This window comes from Apodemus sylvaticus, chromosome 6 (assembly GCF_947179515.1).
Source record: "Apodemus sylvaticus chromosome 6, mApoSyl1.1, whole genome shotgun sequence".
NCBI classification, from domain to species: Eukaryota; Metazoa; Chordata; class Mammalia; order Rodentia; family Muridae; genus Apodemus; species Apodemus sylvaticus.
The window spans coordinates 966,610-993,423 of record NC_067477.1 but is presented as its reverse complement, the minus strand read 5'-3'; the positions used below and the strand labels follow the sequence as shown (position 1 = coordinate 993,423).

The following is a 26,814-nucleotide window of genomic DNA, read 5'->3' as shown; positions in this document are numbered from 1 at the left end:
CAAGACAGGTAGAGTTGCCGAAGTCACCTGTCTGCAGTGCAGACTATTTAGTTCTTGGCCGCTTTATGATTTGACATAGGACATGGGTTATTCATCTCAACACTCTAGAGATTCTGGGTCTACATTTAAGATATGCTAGGAATAATCCCCTACTTAAAATTTGCAAATTTCTCCTTTTAAAACAATAAGTTCAATGATTTCAAATCATTAACTGCCCAGATACAGAGAACATTTTGACTGGGAAATATTTATAAAAATGAATTACAATATGTATAACTCTTTGAGATAATGAGTGATAAATTATGAATCCGCTAATGAGCTTCTTTCTGTAGATTACTGGATAAGTCAGTGGGTTAGAGCAGAAAACAAGGCATGCCATATTGAAGGTGTGGAAATTATTAGTTCAACATGCAGAGGGACTTCAGCAAATGTATGCTGAAGAAAGATCACAGAGGCCTTGAGCAAAATAACTGGACTGGAAGAGTACAGTGAGTGGGATAATCTACTTAAAAGATTTCCCTAATCAATAAATTATCCCTGTATTTTCCTTTAAATTCTTTTACAGCTCCAGTGTTATTCAGTCTGAACTATTTAACCTATCAAAATAACAAGGTTTTACTGGCAGATAAGAACAAAAATAGAAAAAGAGGAGTGTTCATTCATTTCCAGTTTGCTGTCTGAGTAGGACAACCCATGAATGTAGTGCTCTGAGTTCTACATGCCAGAAGTTTGGAAGGAAAAGTGAGGCAAGCATAACCCAGCCTTGTCCATTCTCTCAGTCTACTTTAGGAGCTGGGCTGCCTTCAGAGAGCATTTACTCTATACACCCTTTGGGTTCATGCTGACAAGAACCAGTAGAAATATTCTGTAATTAAAGTGGGAAATTAAATGTAGAAGAGTATCAAAAATTAGTATATGGGGACAGATTTTAAAAAAAAAGAAACAGAGAACACAATTGGAGAGCACAGTTCATGCAGAAGGACTTGAACTTAACACATAGGTCAGAATTTAAGAAATATATAAATTGCATAATTGTTTTTTGACTGTTGACTTGGGCGGATTGCTAAAGGCCTTAGGCATTGGCCATATGGTGTTTTTATCTTGGTGGATCATTGTAGATTATGGTGCTTCTGTCTGTCAATGAATGATTCTCTGTTTTTAGAAATGATGCTATGATGCTAGCTATATCAGTTTTTCAGCAGACTGTGCAGGGAACTCAGCAAAAGTGTGGGCTAGTGACCTCAGTGAAAGGCAGTTTGTGAAACAGCTGTAAAGGTTTCCTTGGGGGCCTAAGCTATTAAAGGCACTCCAGGCAAATGCTAGCCACACAGGAGTCCTGTGCTGACAAGATTTGTTCACAGCCTAGCCAGAAAAATCTTCTTTCACTGGATCAGCTAAGAAGACATGATGTGAAAGCCTTGGAGACCACTGTGACAGGATCCTGGATTATCTAGATGCTGGCCTCAGCATAGGTACCTGGATCAGTCCCCAATGTGGGCTAAGACCTCAATAAGATAAGTTGTCATTTAAAAATAAAACTTTCAATACTTTTGTCTTTTAGTCATTGTCCAGGGCAACAATATTTACTATATTTACATTTCCAGACCCCTGAACTGCCAGTGAGGTTTTGCCAATTCAGGGTAGCTAGCCCTATACAGGTTGACCCGAAATGCTACTTTGCTTGATAAGATGGGATCAAATTTTTATTACCATGCCTTCCTTGCCTGTGAACTTCAGGTATTACCTATAACGTGCTCTCATGTTGCCTCTGGATTATGCAATTATATATATGGAGAAAAAATTAGTTATATAGAGAAATGTGTATAGATATATTACTTAAGACCCGTGGCTATAACCATTGCAGGGTTGTTAATGCATGTAACAATGTCTTAATGTCAGAGAAACTGTGGAAAATGAGCTATGCAGAGATGGATGTACTACATTAATATACTCTACAAACTGGTATATATTAGCTGATCAAAGCATTCTTTAATTGAATGTTGCCCAAGTTACTCTTAAGTCCATTATTCACACTCAAACTATACTATGACCTTTGTCCTATCATAAGTGATTTTATAATGAAATTACATGGAAACTTTAGGATATCTAAATTATAAAATTCCAGAATGTCCCCTTTAATTAAAAATTGGCCACTGCCTAGCTTTGTATGCTAGGGCTTGTCATGTTTCCCAGGATTGTTACCAAAGGAACTATGAGAGTAACAGCAGAACCGTGCTGGTGGACCATGGAACTCTGGACTGAAGTGGCAACACCTCATACTCATCAAACACTTGGTGCTATGCTGTGGCTTAAAACAAAGAGAATAACAATGGTGGAGAAGGAAGACAAGTGACAGTTAATTACTCTTGATCTCTCTTCCTCCAAGAATAGCCTCCTGAGCTAAAGACATGGCTCAGTGGTTAAGAGCATGAGCTGTTCTTCCACAGAACTCAGATTTTATTTCCAGAACCCACATGGTGCTCACAACCATCTGTTATTCCAATCCCAAGGAATCCAAAGCCTTCTCTGATCCCTGAAGGCATCATGTACAAGTAGTGCACAAACATACATGTAAGCAAAACACACATAAACATGCAAATAACTAAAGAATTACCTCTTATTCATTCCTTATTAGTGTTAGTATGATTTGCAAGGCAATTTTATATAAAGAATTATACTGTTTTTTCATGACTATGGTGGTTAGAATGAAAATAGGCCCCATGGGCTGAAATCTTTGAATACTTCATGCCTAGTCAGTGGAACTGTTTGGAACATTCCTATTATTACTTTAAAACAAACTGGACTCTTTCAACTATCAAACATTGTCAAACAGTTATTTTCAATCATATTTGATTTCTAAGTAAGGAGAAACTGACCCGAAGTTTACTTTCCAAATATTTACAGAGGTAAGATGCAGTAGACAACTATTTAAATTGAAGTTTACTAGAGAGTTTTAGTCAATGTATCCTTAGCACAATAACTCATGTCATTTTGCTCTGAGTGTGGAGGATAAACGGTGGTGTTGATTGTGATGCTGTTATCCTTTTCCTATCCAGTCTCATGAAGAGGAAGTTTTGGACAATGAGAAGTGAGTTTCTGACAATGCTTTAGTTTTTGTTCAAGTCCTTTCCTGCCATGAACACGTTTCTTTTTCTTCATCAGTTTCTCTTCATGGATTACAAGTGAATGTGAAGACTATACTCTGTGTGTGTGTGTGTGTGGTGTGATTTAAATCATACCTTCTAACTAATTTTAGATCCCATCGCCCACATTAAACCATCAAACCACTAAAGATAGTTGATAGTCAAGGCCAACTATGTGGAAATGGTTATAATTGACTGTAATCTGGGGCTGACCATAACATTTCCTCCTTGGTGTTTTCTTGCCTTTATGAATTTCTCCCTTCCCCTTCTGTCCTCTTTTTACTAGCTTTTCATTTTATTGTTGTTTCACACAGGACCTCGCTATGTAACTCAGATTGGCCTAAAACTCAACTCTCCCTGACTTTCTTCTCCCCGTCTTTGCTTTTACCTACATTTCCCCTTCTTGCTTCACCTTCTTCCTTGGCATTGAGCTTCTCCAGACACTATAACATAGATTCTGTTTTATTGTTTGTTTATTTTTTGGTAAAGCTCAAAGTTGTATATGTCCCTGCCTGCTTAAAGTGCTCAAGTAACTAATTATGGCAGATCAGAGCATGTCCACCTTCATCTTAAATCTAACAAAATAAAACTGCTTGTAAGTTCCCAGAAATACTCTTCAAATACATGCTTCCATGCTTCCATGTTCTTTTTGGCTGTGGTAAGCAAACCTCCCTTTCCTTCGTGTAATTACTGCTTTAAGACTCTGTTCAGTAAGCTACTTCTCCTTGGATCAGGCTGAGCTTCCTTCCCTTGTTTCCCTGGCAACCGGATCCTATTCTCATTTTAATGTTTTCCATATAATTATGAGGTCCCGGACATCTTTATTGTCTTTCAATTTCTAAAAGCTACCATACGATAGTTTTACACTATAAGATTAGCTCTGTATTTGGCACACAGTAAAACCATATATATTACTGATTATTGCCATGATTTCTATTGGATTCTAAGTAAGCATAAGGATAGGGATTGCTTTTCACCTCTGAAGACTTTATATCTGCCTATAATCTGAGAAGACCTAAAACAATATGGATCCAAAAGGGGAAAGGCTGTAACTATTGATATATAGAAATTACATGAACACGTGCAATTTATACATACAGCATTGCAAATACTTTCTGAAGAACAGGGCATTTGAAAGATACAGTCACATTTCTTAGAGCTAAATAATATATAAATGAGGATAACCTGCTGGAAACTAATGTTTAATTATAAAATAGGGCGATTGGCATATTAGTATGAACAAGAAAAATCACACCAAAGACATAAAGATAAGGATGGTTAGAAATAGTAAGCTTATCAAAGATGTTCAAGCGTTCTAGTACTGGCATTGGGAGGGTGAGAGCAGATAGCTTATGGACTATTACACTGAGAACGCTGAAGACTGGGCCAACAGAATGACTTTGTCTGTTAAGGTGCCTGCTGCTGCTGACCCAAGTTTTATCCCTAGGACTCACATCATGCAAAGCTGGCTCCCACAAATTGTCCCTTGACACCCTCTATGAGCTGTAGCATGCATGCCTACACACACACACACACACACACACACACACACACACACACACACAACACATTAAATGAATGTAATACAATTTTTAATTAAAAATGGAAGGCATGAAATAAGAAAGGAAGCTTGGCTCACATAAATCTAAGTGAATCTCATTTTTTTTCTTATGAATTTTACGGGAATAAATATACATTATAAATCTAAATAATTTTTGTCACCTTAACACAATGTTACAACTTGAAACTTGAATGTTTGCAAGGACCCTGTATGTTAAATGTCTGATCCATTCTCCAATGCTGTTGGAGGTGATAGAACATTTAATAAAGAAGTGAAGCCTAGCTGAATGAAGTTCATTGGAGACATACCTTTGGAAGTATATTTGGACTCCTGTCTCTTTCTCTTTTCCCCTGACCAACATGAAATGAGGCGTGTTTATGTCTCATCTGCATGCCATAATAAACAGTCTCATAAACCCCAAAAGAGTGAAGCTAAATGATCATGGGTGGAAATACTGATATCATAAGACAAAACAAATCTGTAAGTTATTTCTCTGAAGTATTTTGTCACACTGAAATAAAGCTAATTCGCCTAGTAAATCCACTTTTAGCAGAATAATTCAAAGGAAATAAGTTGGTCTGTTAGAAAAACTGTATTTGAACTTGAACAGAAGGGGAGATATCAGAGAAATGTATGAGGAAAAGTATATACTTATCGCAAATGCCATCATAGAGATGTCTAAGGTAATTATGATAATAATAAATGATAGTTTTGTTTAGAAGTTCATAGCAAAGCCTCTAAATACTTAGCTTAATTTGTTTTTCCCAGTAACTAATGAATAAGTGCATGATATAATTATTTATGGAGAATTTGCTCTGTTCCACCACTCTGAGGAACAGAGAAAGAGTATAAAAAAAAGTTATGTTCCCTTTCTTGTCTTAGTAGGTATGACAGGCTTGGAGCTACTAGGCTTGACAATGGCCGTGCAATTATAGAAAGCACATAAGAAGAGAATCAACACCTGCAACTTATTCTATGACTTCTAGGTGTACTGCGGCATGTGTGTGCCTCTTTGCCCTCTACCAACTAAATAACTAAATGTAAGAAAAAGTTCCATTTCTCCAGAGCTTTATTGAATCTAGAGCATAATTACATCACAGTGTGATTGGACCATAAGTTTGTAAGAACAGAACACAGAATTACAATAGGTTGCAAGAAGGTTTGTAGTGTGTCCCAGGCCATGCAGTTACAAACATGTCAGGGACTAGAACCATGGTTCCTTGATCAGAGCTTAGTAGATTTCAACTACAGTGCTGTTGGTTGCTTCATATTAACTGTGAGCAAGTTGCTAGGAGGTGTCATTGCAAATTAAAGATCATCACAGATTTCTTTGAAAATTGCCAAACCTGGATGCAGTTGGATTGAGACTTCTCCCGGTGTCACTTGGGTATTAATTTCATTCTCACTTGATGTTACTACATGCACAGACAGGTATTCTATTGAATCAACTGGACAGCCTTTGCTTATCAAATTGGAAACAGTATCACAACGTTCACTTCTTGATCCACCTGAAACAAAATCCTGTTTAAAAAAAAGAAAATCATTGATGTTTTTAGCAAATCACCTCTGTGACAACTTAAGAAACCTTACAATGTAAATATTTCAAAGGAGATATTTTTCATGTAGAACAAATTAATCCATCACATAAATTATCTGCATGCTTCTAATAAAACTATGAGCAAGTTTGTCAGGAATAAAAGTTTCACTTCTACAGTTCATTTAAAAATAGGAAAACAAGTTAATAAGGAGGAGAGTTTAATCATGCACTTTAATTGTTGTTGACTGAGCCCTGTAAAATTACCCCAGCTTCATTCTTTTTAAACATCCAACTTTGGAAAGCAGACTTAAAAAAAGAATAAGTCAAAGTGAGACAATTTATTGTTTGCACATGTGTGCCGTATGTTTCAAGGAACCGAGCTGGCATGTCTACTATATACTGTTGTGCTTGGGAGATGAGAGCAACTCCTTCAAAATCACATGACTAACTGTGCTGACAACTCATCTAAGAAGGAATTGAAATTGTAGCTTCTTAGATTATCAATTTCTGGAGTTTCTTATATACAAAGTAGCCTGTAAATAATTAGATAAACCAAGGAAGATGCGTGTGATAATATGGTAATAGATGATTCCAATTCAGGCTTTCCTGATTTGGCATCTAAAGCTAAATTTTTCATGATCGTTCAGCAAAAACAATGGTGGCTAGCTTAGGATTAATGAAATATGATTAAAAGTTAATTTGTGATATTCGCTGCCTGCCGGGACAGAAAAGGGTCACTAGGTACTGTATCACCCTGAGCTTTAGATTTCTGGTGGTGCAAACCGCCAGGGGTCTGCCTGCGCCCAGGAACTGAGCACAGAGGTAGTTTGTCTGCCAGCCTGCCAGGAGTGGGGCCTGTGTCCTTCCCAGAGAGCTGCAGAAGGAGAGAAGCCCTGTGGCCATATTCGCTGCCTGCTGGGACAGAAAAGGGTCACTAGGTACTGTATCACCCTGAGCTTTAGATCTCTGGTGGTACAAACCGCCCAGGTCCTGAGCACATAGGCAGTTTGTCTGCCAGCCCGCCGGGCATGGGGCCTGTGTCCTGCCCAGAGAGCAGCAGAAGAAGAGATTCCCTGTGGCCATATTCGCTGCCTGCTGGGACAGAAAAGCTTCACTAGGTACTGGATCACCCTGAGCTTTAGATATCTGGGGGTGCAAATATCCAGGGGTCTGCCTGCACTCAGCAACTGAGCACATAAGCGGTTCATCTGCAAGTCAATCAACTGCGGGACCTGTGTCCTAGGTGAGAATCAACAGAGGGAGTGACCCCCACCACACCATCTTCGCTCCATAATAGAGCAGACAGAGAACATCTGGTTGACCTTGACAACCTAAGTATAACATTGCTTGAGGCAAGACTGAGCAGGGCTCCAAAGGCACAAAAGAGGAAGGCAGCCTAACAGGAATCTGTGCCAGAGGAAACACAGTCATCCAGTGTTGCAGAAATAACCTTAAAGATCCATAGTAGGTTGAAGCACCAGCCAGTGACAATAAGACCATCTAACACCTGGGAGAACTAGATGGCTAAAGGCAAATGTAGGAACATTACTAACAGAAACCAAGGCATATGGCAGCATCTGAACCCAATTATCCAACAATAGCAAGTCCTGGATACCCCAACACACCAGAAAAACAAGATTTGGATTTAAAATCACTGGTCATAATACTGGTACAGGAACACATGAAGGACATACTTAAATAAATTCAGGAGAAAATGGATCAAAAATTAGAACCCCTTACAAGGGAAACACAAAAATCATTGAAAGAAATTCAGGAGAATACAAAAGCCAATAAGGAGGAAACGCAAAAATCACTTAAAGAAATACAGGAGAACTTTGATCAACAGGCAGAAGTCATGAAAGAGGAAACACAAAAGTCTCTTAAAGAATTAGAGGAAAACACCAACAAGCAAATGACAGAACTGAGCAAAAACATCCAGGATCTAAAAACAGAAGTAGAAACAACTAAGAAAGCACAAAGGGAGACAACTTTGTAGATAGAAAACCTTGGGAAGAAATCAGGGACCATAGACGCAAATATCAACAACAGAATACAAGAGATAGAAGAAAGAATCTCAGATGCCGAAGATACCATAGAAACCATGGACTCAACAGTCAAAGAAAATGCAAAATGCAAAAGCTTGTAACCCAAAATATCGAGGAAATCCAGGACACAATGATAAAGTCAAACCTAAGGATTATAGGCATTGATGAGAGTGAAGATTTACAACTTAAAGGGCCAGCAAATATCTTCAACAAAATTATGGAAGAAAACTTTCCTAACCTAAAGAGAGACATGCCCATGAATATACAAGAAGCCTATAGAACTCCAAACAGACTGGACCAGAACAGAAATACATCCTGTCACATAATAATCAAAACCCCAAATGTACTAAACAAAAAAAGAATACTTAGGGCAGTAAAAGAAAAAGGGCAAGTAACATATAAAGGAAGACCTATCAGAATTACACCAGATTTCTCACCAGAGACCATGAAAGCTAGAAGATCCTGGGCGGAGCTCATGCAGACTCTAAGAGAACACAAATGCCAGCCGAGACTACTATACCCAGTGAAACTCTCAATTATTATAGATGGAGAAACCAAGATATTCCATGACAAAACCAAATTTACACAATATCTTTCCACAAACCCAATCCTACAAAGGATAATAGGGGGAAAACACCATTAAAACGAGGGAAACTATACCCTGGAAAAAGCAGGATATTAAGCTTCTTCCATCAAACCCAAAGAAGATAACCACACACATATAAAATTAAAATCAAAAATGATAGGAAGCAATAACCACTACTCCTTAATATCTCTTAACATCAATGGACTCAATTCCGCAATAAAAAGACATAGACTAACAGACTGGTTACATAAACAGGACCCTACATTTTGCTGCATACAGGAAACACACCTCAGTGTCAAAGACAAAAACTACCTTACAGTAAAAGGCTGGAAGACAATTCTACAAGCAAATGGTCCCAGGAAACAAGCCAGAGTTGCCATTCTAACATCAGATAAAATTGACTTTCAACATAATGTCATCAAAAGAGACATGGAAGGTCACTTCTTGCTGGTCAAAGGAAAAATCCCAAAAGAAGAACTCTCAATCCTGAACATCTATGCCCCCAATACAAGGGCACCCTCATTAATAAAAGAAATTTTACTAAAGCTCGAAGCACACAATGCACCTAACACAATAATTGTGGGTGACTTCAACACTCCACTCTCACCAATGAACTGATCAGGAAAACAGAAACTAAACAGGGAGACAGTGAAACTAATTGAAGCTTTGGACCAATTTGAGTTAACAGATATATATAGAACTTTTAATCCCAAAGCAAAAGAATATACCTTTTTTTCAGCACCTCATGGTACCTTCTCCAAAATAGATCATATAGCTGGTCACAAGACAGACCTCAACAAATATAAGAAGATTGAAATAATCCCATGCCTCCTATCAGATCATTATGGAATAAAAGTGGTCTTTAATAACAATACAAACAACAGAAAGTCCACATACACATGGAAATTGAACAATACTCTACTCAATGATACCTTGGTCAAGGAAGAAATAAAGAAAGAAATCAAAGATTTCTTAGAATTTAATGAAAATGAAGGCACAACATAGACAAATCTATGGGACACAATGAAAGCAGTGCTAAGAGGAAAACTCATAGCTTTGAGTGCCTCCAAAAAGAAGTTCGAGAGAGCATACACTAGAAGATTAGCGGAACAACTGAAATCCCTGGAACAAAAAGAAGCTAATTCACCCAGGAGGAGAAGAAGACAGGAAATCATCAAACTCGGGGCTGAAATCAATCAAGTAGAAACCAAGAGAACCATACAAAGAATCAACAAAACTAAAAGCTGGTTCTTTGAAAAAAATCAACAAGATAGATAAACCCTTAGCCAGACTAACCAAAGGGCACAGAGAAAGTATCCAAGTTAACAAAATTAGAAATGAAAACGGAGATATTATAACGGAAACCGAGGAAATTCAAAAAACATCAGATCCTACTACAAAAGCCTGTACTCAACACAACTGGAGAATCTGAAGGAAATGGACATTTTCTTAGACAGATACCAATTACCAAAATTAAACCAGGATCAAATAGACCATCTAAGCAGACCCATAACCCCTAAAGAAATAGAAGGGGTCATAGATAGCCTTCCGACCCAAAAAAGCACAGAACCATATGGTTTCAGTGCAGAATTCTATCAGAACTTCAAAGAAGACCTAACACCAATACTCTTCAAACTTTTCCACCAAATAGAAACAGAAGGAACACTACCCATCTCCTTCTTTGAAGCCACTATTACGCTGATACCAAAACCACACAAAGATCCAACTAAGAAAGAGAATTTCAGGCCAATTTCCCTTATGAATATCGATGCAAAAATACTCAATAAAATTCTTGTCCACCGAATCCAAGAACACGTCAAAACGATCATCCACCATGGTCAATCAGGCTTCATCCCAGGGATGCAGGGTTGGTTCAATATATGGAAATCCATCAATGTAATCCACTACATAAACAATCTCAAAGAAAAAAACCACATGATTATTTCATTAGATGCTGAAAAAGCATTTGACAAAATCCAGCATCCTTTCATGCTAAAAGTTTTGGAAAGGACAGGAGTTCAAGGCCCATATCTAAACATAGGAAAAGCAATATACAGCAAACTGGTAGCCAACATCAAACTAAATGGAGAGAAACTTGAAGCAATCCCACTAAAATCAGGGACTAGACAAGGCTGCCTCCTCTCTCCATATCTTTTCAATATAGTTCTTGAAGTCCTAGCTAGAGCAATCAGACAACATAAGGAAGTCAAAGGGATACAAATTGGAAAGGAAGCAGTCAAACTGTCACTATTTGCAGATGATATGATAGTATACTTAAGTGACCCTAAAAACTCTACTAGAGAACTCCTACAGGTGATAAACAACTTCAGCAAAGTGGCTGGCTACAAAATCAACGCAAGCAAATCAGTAGCCTTTATATACTCAAAGGACAAGCAGACTGAGAAAGAAATTAGGGAAATGACTCCCTTCATAATAGCTACAAACAGCATAAAGTATCTTGGGGTGACTCAAACCAAACAAGTGAAAGACCTATATGACAAGAACTTCAGATCTCTGAAGAAGGAAATTGAAGATCTCAGGAAATGGAAAAATCTTCCATGCTCGTAGATTGGCAGGATTAATGTTAAAATGGATATCTTGCCAAAGGCAATCTACAGATTCAATTCTATCCCCATAAAAATACCAACTCGGTTCTTCATAGAGCTAGAAAGAGGAATTCTCAAATTCATCTGGAGTAACAAAAAACCCAGGATAGCTAAAACTATTCTCAACAGTGAAAGAACTTCAGGGGGATTCAGTATCCCAGACTTTAAACCTTACTACAGAGCAGTAGTGATAAAAACTGCATGGTATTGTTACAATGTCAGGCAAGCAGATCAATGGAATAGGATTGAAGACCCAGAAATGAACCAACACACCTATGGTCACTTGATCTTCGACAAAGGAGCTGAAAGCATCCAGTGGAAAAAAGATAGTCTTTTCAACAAATGGTGCTGGTTCAATTGGAGGTCAGCTTGCAGGAGAATGTGAATCAATCCATTCTTATCTCCTTGTACTAAGCTCAACTCCAAATGGATCAAGGACCTCCACATAAAACCTGACACACTGAAACTAATAGAAAAGAACCTGGGGAAGACCCTTGAGGACATGGGCACAGGGGAAAAGTTCCTGAATAGAACACCAATAGCTTACGCTCTAAGATCAAGAATTGACAAATGGGACCTCATAAAACTACAAAGTTTCTGTAAGGCAAAGGACACTGTCAAAAGGACAAAACGTCAACCAACAGATTGGGAAAGGATCTTCACCAACCCTAAATCCAACAGAGGGCTAATATCTAATATATACAAAGAACTCAAGAAGGTAGAACCCAGAGAACCAAATAACCCCCATTAAAAAATTGGGGTACGGAGCTAAACAAAGAATTTTCACATGAAGAACTTTGGAGGGCTGAGAAACAGCTTAAGAAATGTTCAACATCATTAATCATTAGGGAAATGCAAATCAAAACAACCCTGAGGTTTCACCTCACACCAGTCAGAATGGCTAAGGTCAAAAACTCAGGAGATAGCAGGTGTTAGCAAGGATGTGGGACAGAGGAAAACTCTCCACTGCTCGTGGGATTGCAAGATGGTGCAACCACTTTGGAAATCAGTCTGGGGGTTCCTCAGAAAACTGGGCATGACACTTCGTGAGGACCCTGTTATACCACTCCTGGGCATATACCCAGAGGATTCTTCAGCATGCAATAAGGACACATGCTCCACTATGTTCATAGCAGCCCTATTTGTAGTAGCCGGAAGCTGGAAAGAACCCAGATGTCCTTCAGTGGAGGAATGGATACAAAAAATGTGGTATATTTACACAATGGAGTACTATTCAGCCATTAGAAACAATGAATTCATGAAATTTTTAGACAAATGGATGGAGCTAGAGAACATCATACTAAGTGAGGTAACCCAGTCTCAAAAGATCGATCATGGTATGCACTCACTGATAAGTGGATATTAGCCTAGAAACTTTGAGTACCCAAGTCATAATCCACATATTAAATGATGTCCAAAAAGAATGGAGGAATGGCCCCTGGTTCTGGAAAGACTCAGTGTAAGAGTATAGGAGAATTCCAGAACAGGGAAGCGGGAAGGGGTAGATGGAGGAACAGGGGGAGGGAAGAGTGCTTATGGGACTTGCAGGGAGTGGGGACCCAGAAAATGGGAAATCATTTGCAATGTAAATAAAAAAAAAATAATAAAAAAAAAGAAAAAGAAAAAAAATGTCAAAAAAAAAGTTAATTTGTTCTGGCTGAGATTTTAAAAATGATATTTCTGTTTTTTTCACATGACCATTTAGGTTTTGTACTGAAAAGTATGGAAATATTTTACTATGGATAATGTTGATCTAAATTATTTATTTGAGATAGTTATATGTGAGCTGAATATTTGCCAAGCTATTTTTCTGGGAGAGCTATTTTGGCCCAACATTTAATCATTTCACCTTTCAGTTTTATGATTCAGGGAATTTGTTCTCTATTTAATTAATCATTCAGCAAAAGACTGTTGACTTTTTTTTAATTCGATGTTTTTTATTTACGTTTCAAATGATTTCCCCTTTTCTTTTTTTTTATTCGATATTTTTTTATTTACACTTCAAATGATTTCCCCTTTTCTGGCCCCCAACTCCCTGAAAGTCCCATAAGCCCCCTTCCCTCCCCCCTGTTCTCCTACCCACCCCTTACCACTTCCCTGTTCTGGTTTTGCCCCATACTGCTACACTGAGTCTTTCCAGAACAAGGGGCCACTCCTCCGTTCTTCTTGTACCTCATTTGATGTGTGGATTATGTTTTGGGTATTCCAGTTTTCTAGGTTAATATCCACTTATTAGTGAGTGCATACCATGATTGATCTTTTGAGACTGGGTTACCTCACTTAGTATGATGTTCTCCAGCTCCATCCATTTGCCTAAGAATTTCATGAATTCATTGTTTCTAATGGCTGAATAGTCTTCCATTGTGTATATATACCACATTTTTGCATCCATTCTTCTATTGAGGGATATCTGGGTTCTTTCCACCTTCTGGCTATTATAAATAGGGCTGCTATGAACATAGTGGAGCATGTATCCTTATTACATGCTGAGGAATCCTCTGGGTATATGCCCAGGAGTGCTATAGCAGGATCTTCCAGAAGTGAGGTTTTTTCTGAGGCCAGTTTTTCTGAGGACCCGCCAGACTGATTTCCAGAATGGTTGAACCAATTTGCAACTCTATCAGCAGTGGAGGAGTGTTCCTCTTTTTCCACATCCTCACCAACACCTGCTGTCTCCTGAATTTTTAATCTTAGCCATTCTGACTGGTGTGAGGAGAAATCTCAGGATTGTTTTGATTTGCATTTCCCTAATGACTAATGAAGTTGAGCATTTTTTAAGATGCTTCTCGGCTATCCAAAGTTCTTCCAGTGAAAATTCTTTGTTTAACTCTGTACACCATTTTTAATAGGGTTATTTGGTTTTCTGGGGTCTAACTTCTTGAGTTTATTGTATATATTGGATATTAGCCCTCCATCTGATGTAGGGTTGGTGAAGATCTTTTCCCAATTTGTTGGTTGCCGATTGTCTTTGGTGTCCTTTGCCTTACAGAAACTTTGTAATTTAATGAGGTCCCATTTGTCAATTCTTGATCTTAGTGTATACACTATTGGTGATCTGTTCAGGAACTTTCCCCCTGTTCTCAAGGGTCTTCCCCAGTTTCTTTTCTATTAGCTTCAGAGTGTATGGCTTTATGTGTAGGTCCATGATCCATTTGGAGTTGAGCTTAGTACAAGGAGACAAGGATGGATCAATTCACATTCTTCTGCATGATGACCTCCAGTTGAACCAGCACCATTTGTTGAAAAGGCTATCTTTTTTCTATTGGATGTTTTCAGCCACTTTGTCGAGGATCAACTCGCCATAGGTGTGTGGGTTCATTTCTGGATCTTCAATCCTGTTCCATTGATCCGCCTGGCTGTCACTGTACCAATACCATGCAGTTTTTTTTAACACTATTGCTCTGTAGGACTGCTTGAGGTCAGGGATACTGATTCCCCCAGAATTTCTTTTGTTTTTGAGAATAGTTTTAGCTATCCTGGGTTTTTTGTTATTCCAGATGAATTTGAGAATTGCTCTTTCTAACTCTATGAAGAATTGAGTTGGGATTTTGATGGGTATTGTGTTGAATCTGTATATTGCTTTTGGCAAAATGGCCATTTTAACTATATTAATCCTGCCGATCCATGAGCATGGGAGGTTTTTCCATTTTTTGAAGACTTCTTCCATTTCCTTCTTCAGAGTCTTGAAGTTCTTGTCAGACAGATCTTTCACATGTTTGGTAAGATTCACCCCAAGGTACTTTATACTGTTTGTGGCTATTGCGAAGGGTGTCATTTCCCTAATTTCTTTCTCAGCCTGCTTATCCTTTGAGTATAAGAAGGCTACTGATTTGCTTGAGTTGATTTTATAACCTGCCACTTTGCTGAAGTTGTTTATCAGCTGTAGGAGTTCTGTAGCAGAGTGTTTTGGGTCACTTAGGTGACCCTAAGGAAATTGTCCATTTCCTCCAGATTCTCTAGTTGCGTTGAGTATAGGCTTTTGTAGTAGGATCTGATGATTTTTTGAATTTCCTCAGTTTCTTTTGTTATATCCCCCTTTTCATTTCTAATTTCTAACATATCATCTGCAAGTAATGTTAGTTTGACTTCTTCCTTTCCAATTTGTATCCCTTTGACCTCCTTATATTGTCTAATTGCCCGAACTAGTACCTCAAGTACAATATTGAAAAGATAAGGAGAAAGAGGGCAGCCCTGTCTATTCCCTGATTTTAGTGGGATTGCTTCAAGTTTCTCTCCATTTAGTTTGATGCTGGCTACTGGTTTGCTGTATATTGCTTTAATGATGTTTAGGTATGGGCCTTGAATTCCTGTTTTTTCCAAGACTTTAAGCATGAGAGGATGCTGAATTTTGTCAAATGCTTTTTCAGCATCCAATGAAATGACCATGTGGTTTTTTGTCTTTGAGTTTGTTTATGTAGTGTATTGCATTGATGAATTTCCGTATATTGAGCCAGCCCTGCATCCCTGGGATAAAGCCTACTTGATCATGGTAGATGATCATTTTGATGTGTTCTTGGATTTGGTTGGCAAGAATTTTATTGAGTATTTTTGCATCAATGTTCATAAGGGAAATTGGTCTGAAGTTCTCTTTCTTTGTTGGATCTTTGTGTGGTTTTGGTATCAGGTTAATTGTGGCTTCGAAGAAGGAGTTGGGTAGTGTTCCTTCTGTTTCTATTTGGTGGAAAAGTTTGAAGAGTATTGGTATTAAGTCTTCTTTGAAGGTCTAATAGAATTCTGCACTGAAGCCATCTGGTCCTGTGCTTTTTTTTTGTTGGAAGACTTTCTATGACCCCTTCTATTTCTTTAGGGGTTATGGGACTCTTTAGATGATCTATTTGGCCCTGATTTAACTTTCGTATTTGGTATCTGTCTAGGAATTGTCCATTTCCTCCAGATTCTATAGTTGTGTTGAGTATAGGCTTTTGTAGTAGGATCTGATGATTTTTTGAATTTCCTCAGTTTCTGTTGTTATATCCCCCTTTTCATTTCTAATTTTGGTAATTTGGATATTTTCTCTGTGCCCTTTCGTCAGTCTGGCTAAGGGTTTGTCTATCTTGTTGATTTTCTCAAAGAACCAGCTCCTGGATTCATTGATTCTTTGTATGGTTCCCTTTCTTTCCACTTGATTGATTTGAGCCCTGAGTTTGATGATAATGATTTTTCTAAGTGTTAAGGTTACAGAGCAAGGCAGCTAGAGTCTTTACTACTGAAGTCAACAGATCATGGGTGAATTCAGTCCGTAAGCAGGAAAATATAATTATTATATTTTATATGGGAATAAAGCTTAGGGGCAAGAGAATGTCATAGGGTTTATGGAGAAAGGGAAGTATGAACTTCAAATGATAGGCCAAAGGTGACATTATTAATTATGAAGAGTGATATCCCCAGCACCAAGGAATGACTACATAGTATCATAGTAGGCAATATAAAACATTTAAAAAATGTTCTTTTCTCAATTTAGAGCGTGGCTTAGTAAATTAAAGTAAATGGGACAAACGCAACCATTTGTATGTTTTCATGGTTTGTGTGCCAAAATGCCCCATTTTAGAAGATGGTAGAAGAATGTGCTGCAAAGACTGTGTATGGCTCCAAGTGCTAATGGATTACTGTTTGGCTATCACAATACTGACTGATAATTAGTGTATGGCTTTCACTGATGATCCAAATGCAGTAAAACGGGAAAAGGCAATCTGCCCTTCTTTCTAATTAAACTTTCCAAGTGTTTGGTAAGTGGTATTTCGGACACAGACACATTTAAATTTGGCTTACAGTTAACCTTCACCTAGATTTTAAGCAGAAGTTTAAAACAATTGTAGCCTTTACTTATATCTAAATATATCGTATCAACTGATAACACCCACAACTACCAGCCAGATACAGTTTGTAAACTACTTGGAGTTTCTCAGAGAAGTAGGCAGTAACTGGTACAGCATGTGTCACAGTTCCTCTAGTATACTTCAGGTTAGGTGGTAGATTCTGTTTCTCTGGGCATGTGGACACAAGGTTTTGTACTTGCTGCATTTCCAACTCACACGTCACATCACAAAGGGCTACAACCATTTTCCAGATGTAAAGTTCCCAAGATGTAATATCATGCAAAGGAAATAAAATATAAACAGCTCTAATCTTCCTTTCCAGCCTGCCAGAGTGTTTGATCTCCAGTGTACAGAATAGAGAAGATGAAGAGGTGGCTAATTTCCTGTAACTATACATCAAGCTATATGCCATGTGACCTTTAAATGTCAAATAATTTTGCTAAAATAGCAAAATCTTAATTGTTTTGCAATGTCTGAATCAGAATGGTGGTTTTAACCCACTGTAAGTACTAAATCAGAAAAGCTTTGCCAACCAACCAATTACGTTTGAAAAGGAAAGAAAAGGCTCTTGCCATTGTGGCTTACTTTCCGTTTGAAAGAAAAGCAATTTGAAACCACACCCTTTTAATTTCTTGGCAGTTTATGTCCTTTTAATTTCTTCTAACCCTTATGTTTTATTTTTTTCTTCAAGAAAAATACTGGGGAACACAGACTCCAAGTTTCTGTAGCTAGGATCTGATGAGAATGAGAGGCCCAAGCTGAAGTCCCTACAGCTTTTCAGCCTTCACCAGTTGCTTTGTCTGTGCATTAGCCTAATACTCTTGTTTGTATAAACAAAATGCATTCCCCCCCCCCTACTGAGTGTTTTGGGCTTCCAAAGCCAGGAATTTGCTTGGAAATGGAAGGGTCTTATCATCTCCCTTTAGACAGCAAATGTCCTTCACATCCTAATCAGTGATGACTGTGGTTTCAAGTCAGGAGCATTCTCCCTCCACCAGTAATGCCTTCTCCTCCCTATAAATATTTTTCCCACATTCAAGTCTATTTGTTTTTTTGTTTTTTTTTGTTTGTTTGTTTTGTTTTGTTTTATTTTGTTTTGTGACTTAGGGCTGTCTTTGTGTTTGTGGGTTTGGGATTATCTACTTCAGCCTGGTGGGCTCACCATTCAGCACACAACTAAAGATAATGACTACACCTCTCTAGGACCTTTCAGTTGCTAATTTTTTGGCAGGGAGAGGAAAGCCCATCCATAGCCCTTTGTTCACAAGACCAGTCTTGTGCAAGTTCAGTACAGGTAGCCACAGCTGCTATTAATTTCAAAATGCAATGTTGAGTCTTCTTAATAGACAGAATTTCTCAACCTTCTCCTTTACCTTCCAGCTCCTACATTTTTTCTACCACCCCTTCTTGGGTATTTCATGAGCCTTCTAGGATGTGGTATTTTGATTAAGGTACTCTTCATCCATTATCATCATCATCATCAGGAATAACTTCCTCTTTCTTTCTCTCCATCTTTTCTGACTGAGAAATCAAGGCCACCAGCCATGTCTGTGTCTATATGATGGATGATTTCACTTCTTGACAGTATCAGACTGCTTGTGTAAGCAGGTATGTGTGGAGACTGGAAGTTGATGTTTACATGTCTTCTTCCATTACTTCGCTACTTTAGTTTTTTAAAATAGGTTATTTTACTGATCTGGAGTTTGCCATTTCAACTAGACTGTCTTGCCAGAAAGACCTAGGAATATGTCTGTTTGTACCTCCCAAGTGCTCGGGTTACAAATGTGTGCCACTATATCTGGCTTTCATGTGGGTGGTAGGGGTCCTAACTGAGATCTTCCTGCTTGTACAGCAAACACTTTCCCACACTGAGCCATCTCTCTCCAGCTCCTGGTTGAATTATTGGCACAGTCAGCTTAGCTCTCTAAACATAAGTAAAGTATATATAGTCACAAGTCCTATATCTCAAGCAATGTCCTATGTCCTATGCCATATATTACTTCATTAAATATTAGTTAAAGTGTGGAGTAGGCACAATCAGTATTTCCATTTTAGAGATAGGAAAAAAATGTGATTTAAAGGGATGAAGCAACATAGTTTAAATAGTTGTTTACATAATTTACAGTTAGAAACCATTGGAACTAGGGCTTAAATTGAACTTGTTGTCTCTTAGAGTCTGATCTTTCTTTTTCATTCTTGAATCTGATCTTTCTAACATGAATTACATTGCACTATAGTATATAGACAAGAATAACCTTGCAAATGTTCAATGTTTTCATCAAGATCCCTGTTTGCAGGTCCAACAGTTTACACAGGTTCCCTCTGTTCCTCAGCACACCCCCTGCACTGGCCTTCTTCCTTCTGAATTCCCATCCCTTGGCACACCCCCAAGTTTCTGCTTCTGTGGGCAGACAGATGGGTATTTTCAGAGCTGCCATTTTTCTCCCCTTTTGTACCAATCACAGCTGTGAGGAGGAGTGGTCTCTCTGGAACCCAATGTCACACTTGGCTGACAACTACGCTTTGAAGCATATTTCTGAAAGCTCACCCCAACAACTCCCACTAAAGCACTCAGCAGCTGAAGTTGGCTTGGCACAAAGAGCAAGGCTCTTCTTAAAGTGATGAGTGGAATATTGGCTTAGGGTCAAGAAAACCAGGCCACATCCCTGATACAGAGAACCCTACAACTCCACATTCAAGGCCATAGAGATGAGTGAGGAAAGGGATGTTCAGAAAATGGCAGGAATGCTGTCTAGTCTTTAGATCTCAGAACTGATGATCCTGGACTAAGAAACTTTGGTATCTTCCTTTCAATGACATTGTCTGACTTGATGGGTGGTGACAAAGTACTTCCTTGTTAGTTAATGACACTGTCAGCAGAAAAGGTAGTTATTAGGTATGCTTATTATATGTGAATCCCTTACTTGAGACAAGTAGTCCTGACTTGTTCACAAGAGAGAGTGATACTCACCATCCCTGCTACTTCTCAGTAGTTTTTGTCTTCCTGCTGCATTCATGAGGATGGTAAGAAGGGAGGGTGACAAGATGATGGGAGTTTAGTTGTTGAGATAAATTAGAGGAAGTAAAACTAGAGATTCATATCCATGTCAAGCAGAAGTCTCTGAAAGCCCATTGGTTGCAATGCCCAGGAGTTGCATAAGTAACTACAAAATGCCCCAAATAAACTCAAAAGAAACTGCAGTGTAGTAGATGGCGCCTTGGGGAAACATTATATAGAGATAGGTACCTCTGATTTAAGATTTCAAAAACCTTGTAAAACAACTTTAGGGAAAGACAAAAAGATAACTATAATTTTTACTAAGAATTTTGTTGGAATTTGTTTTTCCACACCGAATGCAAAACATTAACTTTAACAACAACAGTGAATTATTTTCCATTCTATAGGATTTAAATGTTTACAATACTTCATGAACAGGTTTAAGTGTGAAAATAAAGGCATCACATTTTCTATAAGCAACAAAATTTGCTATACAGAGTTAGGAAATCATTGAACTATTATTATTTCATATAAAGAGAAGCAAAATGGACCAATGAATAATCCTGATTTTCTTTTATAAGCAAGTATTAAAAGAACAATCAAACTTAGGTGTATAACTTTATACTGCAAACTGCAGCAAGAATCTTATATCAAAGTCTACTGAGCTATCAATGTTATTATATGTTTGCCAAGTTTTTCTATAGAACAGATGGAAAGCATAAATGGTTTACACTCATGTCAAAATTAGCACACTTTTTCTAACAAAAATATTGCAATTGATTTCATATTCAGCCAGATAAGCTACTTTCCCACAGAAAACCAAATAAAGTTTTCCTGATGCTCAGCAATATCTTTCTTGTTCCTGATGCATCCTTAAAGTACAGAATATTGGGGCAATGAAATCAAGATAGAGAGGAAGTTAAGGATGGAAAAAGCTCAAAAGTAGGAGCAGCAACAACAAACAAACAAACAAACAAAAGCAAGACACACCTCTTGAACACACCATCCACATTCCGGACCCAGCTGGAGGCATCTTGCACAGGAGACCACATTTGCAGAGCCACATCTATTGTGTTCTGAAATTCAAGTTAAGATGAACCATTAGGCCTTTTTTATTTTAAAAATGGAAAGTGAACACAATTCAAGTTGCAGTTAGAAAAGTGAAATAGTATCATCTTTTGTTAGAAATAGTATCAAATAATGTATAGTTTCTTTGAGAAGCATCAACCTGCTAATTGCCATTAATGGGCATCTAAATAGTTAGCATTTAATTTTCTAAGACTGAGAGAAAGGAGGAGGATGGAAATGTGACCTTTGTTGTATCTGGGTATTAAGCTTCACTACTGGTTGTGGTGCTCTGCAAGGGGACCCTTTAAAGTTTCAGTTCATTGAAGTCATAGTTCGTAATCTCTGAACCACACAGGTGCTCTTCCTTCTGACGGTTTTCATGTAAAAATGAGCATATCAACAGGTGAAGCCACACTGAGTCACAGTGAGGGAAATTTCTGAGAAGTAATCTTGACGGACATTTAAAGTAGTTCCAGTAGAAGTAGATTGTGTTAATATTATTTTACGTAATACAGATCTAGACGCTGTGGTATGATTTAGTATTTTAAACACAGAGTGGTTCAACTGAGTAAGCCCTTTAAGCTAATTCAATATGCTTTTTTTTTTTTAGACTGGATCACATTAAGAACATTGATTCTTATGCTGGACTGTATCTGAATAGATAGTTGTATCTTGAAATTGCCTTTATTCCTCCATGTACTCAGTTCTTGATTATGACAAGGTTCATTTTGGTAAACATAAACACATAGACTCTAATACTGAATGAGCATTTATTAGTTTTTCTTGTGTTCAGTGGTCCTATAATTTATCCTTTAACCTGAGATGGCCTATAGGCACTGGAAATCATTTACCTCCACTTTACTTATAGGCACACAGTGAATGAGGTATAGAGATCAAGGCTTCAAGTCACTTATAGTTCAGATGGTAGAAAATATGCAGGTTATGTAACACAGGAAATTTTACCAAATTGCTATGGGAATGTGGTGAAGATGGTTCTCTCTACATTAGAGCAATGGTAAGAGCTAGGAGTGGGGCCCTATTGTTCTATATTGTTTGATATCTTTGCTATCTTGGTTCACATATTTTAATCTGTATTTCTCTCCTTAAAAGTGCATTCAGCATTGAAGTACGTATTCTTATGGACATAATTACATGTGATTGTAAGAATTTTCAGGGATAGAGTCCATCAAATTCGTGTTGCAATTTTTCTTTTCTCTTTCAACTTTCCTAAATCCAGGGTGAAATAGCTCTGACTTGAATGTGTCATAGCACAGGTGTTGAAGTGGGCAGAGTGGGGGCGGCAACTAGAGTAGAGAGGTACTAACTATAGCAGAGTGTTGGGCTATGTGCACCTCCCCTGACTTCCTTAGGCAGACTCTGCATTAAGCCTAGTATAAGCTTCCCTAACACCATCTCTCTAAAACATATAGTACATGTATATATGTATGTATGTGTATATATATATATATATATATATATACAGACCATATATATGGTATATATGTATATATATGTATATATATACATATATATATATATATATATTCAAGAGTTCTTTACTGATCTTCCTAGTTATATTTTAGAATTCCAAGAACTAAAAATAACTTCTGTTTTGGGCTCCCTTCACTACCAGCTTAGCCATCTAAATATGGAGACTCCCTAGTCTAAATCATCCATCTGGCTTAGTTTGAAAAAAAAAAAAAAAAACCCTGCTTAATTCTTAAAATATTCAGAAGACAGAGTGACCTTTCAGTTTTATTTCCAGAACGAAAACCAAAATGGGTCTAGAAATCAGGCATGCTGGCAAACTCTTGTGGGGCATTCTGCATCTCCAATTCAGTGGCTGAGGTAGAGCCTTTAGAGTGTAACTGTGTCTGAGGTTCCTCCACTCTGAGTCTGTAGCCCTTTTAAGATATGCTTCTCTGTGGCTGCCCCCTTTGCCTCTTAGTCTCTGTCACATGAAGGCAGAGGACCCTCACCAGGCATGGAATGTTTGCTCTTTTATGGTGAGTTTCCCAGCCTCTAATGTTGTGAGAAACAAATTTCTTATAAATTATTTAATGTCAGATATACTGTTCAGCAACAAGAAATAAATAAGATTCAGAGGTGATTTGACCTTTACTGGTGCTGACTTTGACCTTACTGGAACACAGAGTGACATGTATTTCAGTCTAGACTTGAATGGGCCTCTGACTCAACAGGTAGAACTTTATGTTGCCAGTTAAGATTGCAGAATCCTGGAAGAACAGAAGCAGAGCCTAGGGCTCTGGTACTTATTGTTAATGTTTGTCTAATTCTGACCTAAGTTCCTTCAAGTCTGAGTTTTTGTTAGGCTCCTACTTCCTTCCACAGCACACACAGGAAACACGGCATATTTACAAGCAAAATTTTCTGTCATTTTCTATCTTGCCTATAACTCAATATAACCCAAGCTGGCCTTGAAGAAGCAGCCATCTTCCTGCCCATATGCCAGACTACCCAAATGAGTGGTTGTGAAGAACTACAGAAGTTTTCTCTGAATTCTTTTATTTTAAAAATTTCCAGGGTCAACTCAGATACCTGCAAGATGATAGTCAAGGTGGATAGTGACCTTGGTCCTGTAGATGCGTTACAGATCCTAGGGCTGACATTGCTCATAGCCTACATAACTACAAAGATACAGTCCAGACATGGATCTAGAGAAGGCAGGCCTGATGGTTCTGCGGACCTGGGGAAGGTAGGGAACTGAACTCATTGGAATAGTGTCGAACATGCTTGCCAGATATGCTTTGGCAGAATTTTATGGGATTTCTCTCTAATTTAAAAATATGCAAGTTAGAAAAATGTCAAATAGTTAGATAACATTAATTATGGCATTTCTTGTCACTGAGTGGACCGTTAGTCAGCAATTATGTCTTTGTTTCTCTGTCTCAGTCTCTATCTCAGTCTCTCTCTCTCTCTCTCTCTCTCACACACACACACACACACACACACACACACACACACACACACAGAGCTCAATGCACAAGTGTTGTTTAGGACTCTGGAGTTTATCATTAGCCTCTGGATATGTTTGGCTCTTTGGCTCTCTCATTCCTAATACAAGAATGAGGTGGTTTCCTAGTAGCCCAGGGCCCTGCCCTGACACCTCATTAGAGTGTGGGCTTGCGTTCTTCCCTCTTCTGTGATTACAGTGTCTGCTTGTTCAGCCTTTTGTCCAGTGCTGTTGCTTTATGCACACTATTCTTTATAACCTAGTTCTACATTCTTAGAAAAGATAGTTTTGTACTGATCATATTGAGTACTCTTTTGTGCATGGTGACAACATTTAAAGCCATACAACTCCAAATGCATCTTTTGTGCCTTTTTAGTTCCCTAAAATCTGTGTTGTTTCTCTGTGATACAAATCAGTAAAGGATTTAATGGATTATGGTCTTTCTCAATAATTTTATGCCTTGACCTATAAGCACATTTTCACATTATGTTATGAGATTGGAAAGAGCAGATATTTTGGGGCAGAATTGTTAAATGGTTACTGGGAAAAACACCAGACTTTCACAGAGCTGCCACTTACTAACATGTGCCTTAAAACATCTATAACTTAACTTTCTCCCTCTAGTAGGCATCTAACTCATAGATAACTGTTTCTGCAATGATGTTCTAAAGTTAAGTAAGCAATCATAGTAAGCACATAATAAGCACCTGTTATAATATGATAATTGGCATCACTAATTATACATGCTCATGTACATATAACTTTTTATATGTAGGTGTGTTTTTGTGTTTAGTTCTAGGTTCCCATATAAGATAATGGTATGTGTTTATGTCTGTAGTAAATATACTTTGCTCTCTGTCCTTAACATTTAAATCTCTTGAGTTGTAAGACAAAGATGTAAACTATAGCTAATATAGGCATATAGGTGAGCAAAGAGTTAATGCACTCAGCTTAGTTGTTTAAAATGATAATAAGCTTATTATTCCATATTTGGACATTCATAGACATCATCTCATATGTATCACAGTGAAAACATGAATAAAATGAATGTGCTCTCAGAGAGTTTTCATAATTTGGACCCTGTTGGGCCTAGCTTTTACTCACAGGAGTAGATTGACACATGTTTCTTTAATTTCCTTGTTTTTAATATTCATTTTAAACCACAGATAACAGTCAAATCAGACACACAGAGTCTGTATAATTTTTAAGGGTAACTTCAGGGTCTTCTCGATACTCATATAACCTATGAATGTGTGCTACAGTCTTGTTCCAGTTACTGTCAAGATTCTGAACCTGATTACGGAAGCTTTTTTAATACGAAGATCCAATATATGCTGCTCTTTGATGCATAGACAGGAACAAAGAAAAACACTGATGCTCAATTATTAGAATCATCTAGTTACTCCAAGGTTTCAGCTACTGTTTCTTAAATATCCCTATAAAACTCAAGGCTAGGAAGGGAGCAACTTCTCTGAAAACTGGGCATGAGAAATGAAAGTCAAAGAGAAGTAGGGATCAGAAAAGCAACAGGACAGAGATGACAGGAGGAGGCAGGAACACCTCTTGAAAGAGGATTTGAGAAGGGCATCTCTGAATGATAAGATGAGCAAGTTAGTTCCTGAGATCACACCTCAAAACAAAGGCCATGAGAAAATCTTCTACTTTTTTCTCTTCCTATGGGTCCGTGCTTGGATTTCATAGGTATAACATTCAAACAGTGTAAGCTACAAATTTTCATTTGCTGTTTTATTTAGTGTGTAGACTATAGGAAACAATTCTAATCTTGGAACCAACAAGAAAGCAGATAAAAGAATTACAATATATCTATATCAAAGCTTTAACTATTAAATTAATATTTATAGAAAAATACATCTTTGTTATATCTATTTATAAGTAGTTAAAAATTGATTCCTATATGTATGGTTTCCTCCTAACTGATGGAGTCAAAAGGTACTAGTCTCTAACATAATATAATAAGTAGTGTCAGCTACCATACTCCTCTTCTTATCCTTTACTATATTGTTTAATTTGTTTCAAACCTGTAAATAAGCATTCAAACCAAAGCTATGAATATAAGTATGTCTATGGGGAAAGCAAATTTGTAGGTTCAGATGCTTCTTTTGCTGGTGTGTACATGTGTAGATGTTTATGTATGTGTGTGCATGCATGTGTACATGTAGAAAATCACACACCATTGTGAATTTAGTAAGAGTAAAAGTCAAACTCTTTTCATGTCTGCCCTCTTGGTTAGCTTTTTCAGATTGGGAATTCTGAAGCAGTTTTAGAAAAAAAGAAGGTGATATGATAATGCTTAATTCTTAGTAGTAGATAAAGAGAGACTGAAGAAATGAGGCTGCTATGCGAAGAAATATAGACTCTTAGCACTGCTTTATGGAGAAATATGGTTGGGGATGGGACAGTAGTAGATCCCAGAACACAAATGGCATCACAATCTTGTCCCACCCTGAGGCAAGGTCTAA

At 37.8% G+C, this 26,814-nt stretch overlaps 1 protein-coding gene and 1 long non-coding RNA gene across 3 annotated transcripts in view; one reads left to right on the top strand and one right to left on the bottom strand.

The window, feature by feature from the left end:
* Positions 1–26,814, bottom strand: part of Itgb8 (integrin subunit beta 8) — a 93,815-nt gene that overhangs the window by 41,741 nt on the left and 25,260 nt on the right. The window contains exons 2-3 of the mRNA XM_052184821.1: positions 21,283–21,368; positions 6,051–6,225 (exon numbers count right to left, since the gene is read on the bottom strand). Of these exons, the coding sequence (XP_052040781.1) occupies positions 6,051–6,225; positions 21,283–21,368 (261 nt within the window). The remainder of the gene's footprint in view (positions 1–6,050; positions 6,226–21,282; positions 21,369–26,814) is intronic.
* Positions 1–26,814, top strand: part of LOC127686788 (uncharacterized) — a 102,876-nt gene that overhangs the window by 74,884 nt on the left and 1,178 nt on the right. The gene's annotated exons all lie outside the window — the stretch shown is intronic.